This window comes from Electrophorus electricus, chromosome 24, assembly GCF_013358815.1.
Source record: "Electrophorus electricus isolate fEleEle1 chromosome 24, fEleEle1.pri, whole genome shotgun sequence".
Taxonomy (NCBI): Eukaryota; Metazoa; Chordata; class Actinopteri; order Gymnotiformes; family Gymnotidae; genus Electrophorus; species Electrophorus electricus.
The window spans coordinates 1,444,161-1,447,500 of record NC_049558.1 but is presented as its reverse complement, the minus strand read 5'-3'; the positions used below and the strand labels follow the sequence as shown (position 1 = coordinate 1,447,500).

At 51.1% G+C, this 3,340-nt stretch overlaps 1 protein-coding gene across 2 annotated transcripts in view; it reads right to left on the bottom strand.

Annotated features, from left to right (window-relative positions):
* Nucleotides 1–2,380, bottom strand: part of cacnb3b (calcium channel, voltage-dependent, beta 3b) — a 14,073-nt gene extending 11,693 nt beyond the window's left edge. For both annotated transcript variants that reach the window (XM_035522611.1, XM_035522612.1), the window contains exon 1: nt 2,299–2,380. In XM_035522611.1, coding sequence (XP_035378504.1) covers nt 2,299–2,340 — 42 coding nt within the window. In that variant the 5' untranslated portion in view covers nt 2,341–2,380. The remainder of the gene's footprint in view (nt 1–2,298) is intronic.
* Nucleotides 2,381–3,340: the final 960 nt, after the last annotated feature.

Below are 3,340 nucleotides of genomic sequence, written 5' to 3'. Positions count from 1 at the left end.
TTCTGGGGCTGGATATAATCGGACAGTTAAATGCTGAGTTCTGTCTTAGTTACCTGGGTGTCATGGCTCATGTACTAGACAGCAGTGTCAGTAAAACGGTGTAAATAAATGAGTGAAGCAATGAAGGTGTAATGTGAATAAATTGGGGTAAGTAGAGGACACCCTCAAACTGAACCTGCCACTCTGCACAGGACAAAACAGAACAAAAGACAAAACTGAATAAACGAGCGTCCCCATTGAACTGTCCACTGTAGATGCCAGAATGGAGAACAGCAAGAACACAGAGGTGGGAGATGGAGAGGAAACCTACTCCCATGCAGACGGAAGACACTTCAGAGGTGATCCAAGGGGTTGGCTCACTTCAAACCTCTACGGGAGTGTCGTGTAGCCTCAGAGTAGCGTGTTTCGCCCCAGATTTACACACACTGGCGTCACCAGTGCGTCTTATTCATAAAACCCATGGAAATAGCTAAATTATATCAAAGTCATGATCAGAAAATAGAAGCCCTGTAGCGAACAAGACATTTTGTATGTAGCCTTTTTACAGAGGACTGTAATCCTAGATCGCACAAAGCAACATTTTCAAAACTAGCCCCGGTTTAAAGTGAAGCAAGAGTAGGAAACCACACACACACACACACACACACACACACATTCTGTATTCCACACACACATACTGCGCATTAATGGCCATCCATTTTTAGATGAGCTGACAGGCTCAGCAGTTAGCCCCGCAAGAGGGCAATCAATAGTGTAATACAATCCCTTAAAAGACACGCAGCACATCAGCTTCATCTGCTAAAAGTCTTTCCATAACTCTCACTTCTCTGGTTTTGCCAGTTCTGCACATTAGTCGTCTTCTCTGTTACGCACCAGAAAGGCTCTGCGCATGTACCCCCAGTGACTGACCTGAGCAAGACAACCACTCACCAGATGGACAACATCATTTCACTGTCTGTTTTTCTTTCGCTCTTGAGAGGGATAAGCCTCCTGCCAGTCTCATTAAACTTTAAAACAGTCTCACACACCTGGACGCCATGGTGTGTCGCAGAGTCTCACGCACCTGGACGCCATGGTGTGTCGCAGAGTCTCACGCACCTGGACGCCATGGTGTGTCGCAGAGTCTCACGCACCTGGACGCCATGGTGTGTCACACAACCAACAGAGGGGCAGTGACCAAAATCAGCTGACCTCTCTGTGTTTCTGTGTACATCGTTAGATAACACAGCATTCTCCAGCATTTCTGCTTGTATTTGCATTCAGACCCTGGGCCTGGGAGTCCCTGGATCATGCTGGAAGTCACCTTAAACGCACTATGCCGAGACAATAGACAGTTTGATGCTGCGTGTGAGCAGCCAGGAGGCCAAGCCCCTACATTTCTACATATCATGGACACGCTCGCATACACTTAGTGATACCTGGATAAAACCAGGGAAATAGGGAGTGTAGCCATCACACAGTGGCACCGTATCGTAACATGCCAGCTGACCACACAGGGTGGTAACGAATCATAAAAGGCATGCCCTGATCTCAGCACAGTCAAGTTTGACAACAGTGTCCACTCATACAGCCTCTTACCGCACAGATGCCAAGAATAGGCAATCTGTAACACAGAGCGCTGGCCAACACAGGGCACATGGACTCAGTGCCCACTGCCTGGCACAGAGAGGGATCCAGAGGGGCCCCCAGGACAGAACGGCAGGGGTGCGGAACAGGGACGTCTCGACTAAATCCAGAATCTGTTGTCAGATGGACAATGCCGAAGTGCATGCAACAGCGCGGATGTGGAGTCCAAGCATTATCTTATATAATAATCTGTTGTGCTCAAATTTTGCATTAAGGTTATTACTTATAAAAAATATGACTTGCAATAGTTATTATTAGGCTCTAATGCATACCGGATGCATGCAAAATTAATTCACTTCACCATTAAAATGAAATTGATAAATTAGATAATACCACAGGGAGAGAGAGAGAGAGAGAGAGAGAGTGAAAAGGAGAGGAAGAAAAAAGAGTGAGAGGAAGAAGAAGAGAAAAGAGAGCTAGATTGCATGCATGCATGTTTGTAAAATAAAGCTAGAAAGAAAAAGATAGCTAGAGAGAGAGAAACAGAAAGACAGATGGAGAGAGAGAGACATGGAGAGGGAAAACAGATTGAGACAGAGAGGAAAATAAAAACCGAAAGAGAGAGACAAGAGACAGGCAGAGAGAGCGAGAGAGAGACGGGCAGAGAGAGAGAGAGAGAGAGAGAGAGACAGGCAGAGAGAGCGAGAGAGAGAGAGGCAGAGAGGTGCGTACCTTGCCGCTGAGAAGCGCTGCACTAGAGTCAGACGCGGACATGCCTCCGGCTCAGCCCATGCTGAGCCTCCACGGCTGGGCGGCGGAGCCGGCGGTGGGCTGCGAGCTGCTCTCCATGGCCAGCAGCGACGGCAGGCTAGCCGGGCACGCAGGGGGCAGGGGAGGAGGATGAGTGGGCTCGGGGCTCTGACGCTGGCTATCGCCTGCCCGCCGCTCACGCCCTGACTGCAGCAGAGGAGCAGAGCGGAGCAGAAAGAGTGCAGCGCAGAGAGAACACACCCCCTCCTCCAGCTTCTGCCTACCGCCGCCTCGCCTCTGCCTCTCCTCTCTCACACACACACACACACACACACACACACACAAGCACTGGCTCCACCTCATCCTGCTCCTCGAGTTGGAGCTGAAACGTCCGCTTGTGGGCTTAAGTGGGATTCTTACAACAGGAGATTCAGAGAGGGGTAATAAACACTTCAGACAGTACACGAGACAGCCATGAACTGTACGAATGACTGAAGCAGTCTAAACCTGAGTTCGGTCAGCCAAAGCAAGCCCTACGCAAATTCAGAGCAATTTAGGAACTGGTAAAAGAGTTCAGAGGAGGTTGTATAGCACCATGTTGATCAGGAGTGCACAGCTAGATGGTGCTGGACCTAAGCTTGAGCTCTGAGGGATGCCAGGATTTAGCTGACAATCACACTGGAGTCAAGCGTCACGCCACACCACAAACGTCTGCTGGAAGTTACAGCAGGCATCGCGTTGCCTCCCACATTAACAGGGCCGCGGCCGTGGGCCTGAGCCAGCTGAGGGCGACCTCCACCCAGCCGCACCGGTCGCCGTCCAACGGCAGCCTGGAGCCGGCCATGCCCCAGAACCGCCAGGCCGGTCGGCATCCCCCAGCAGGGTGCAGCACGGAGCCCAGCCGCGCCACATTACCTGCTCCAGGACCCAGTTCCACGCGTGCGGCCATGCAGACACCGTATGCCCCCGGGCCGGAAGGGCCCTAGTTTGAAGTGTATTATCTCGGCCTCGTGAACTTTCCCGC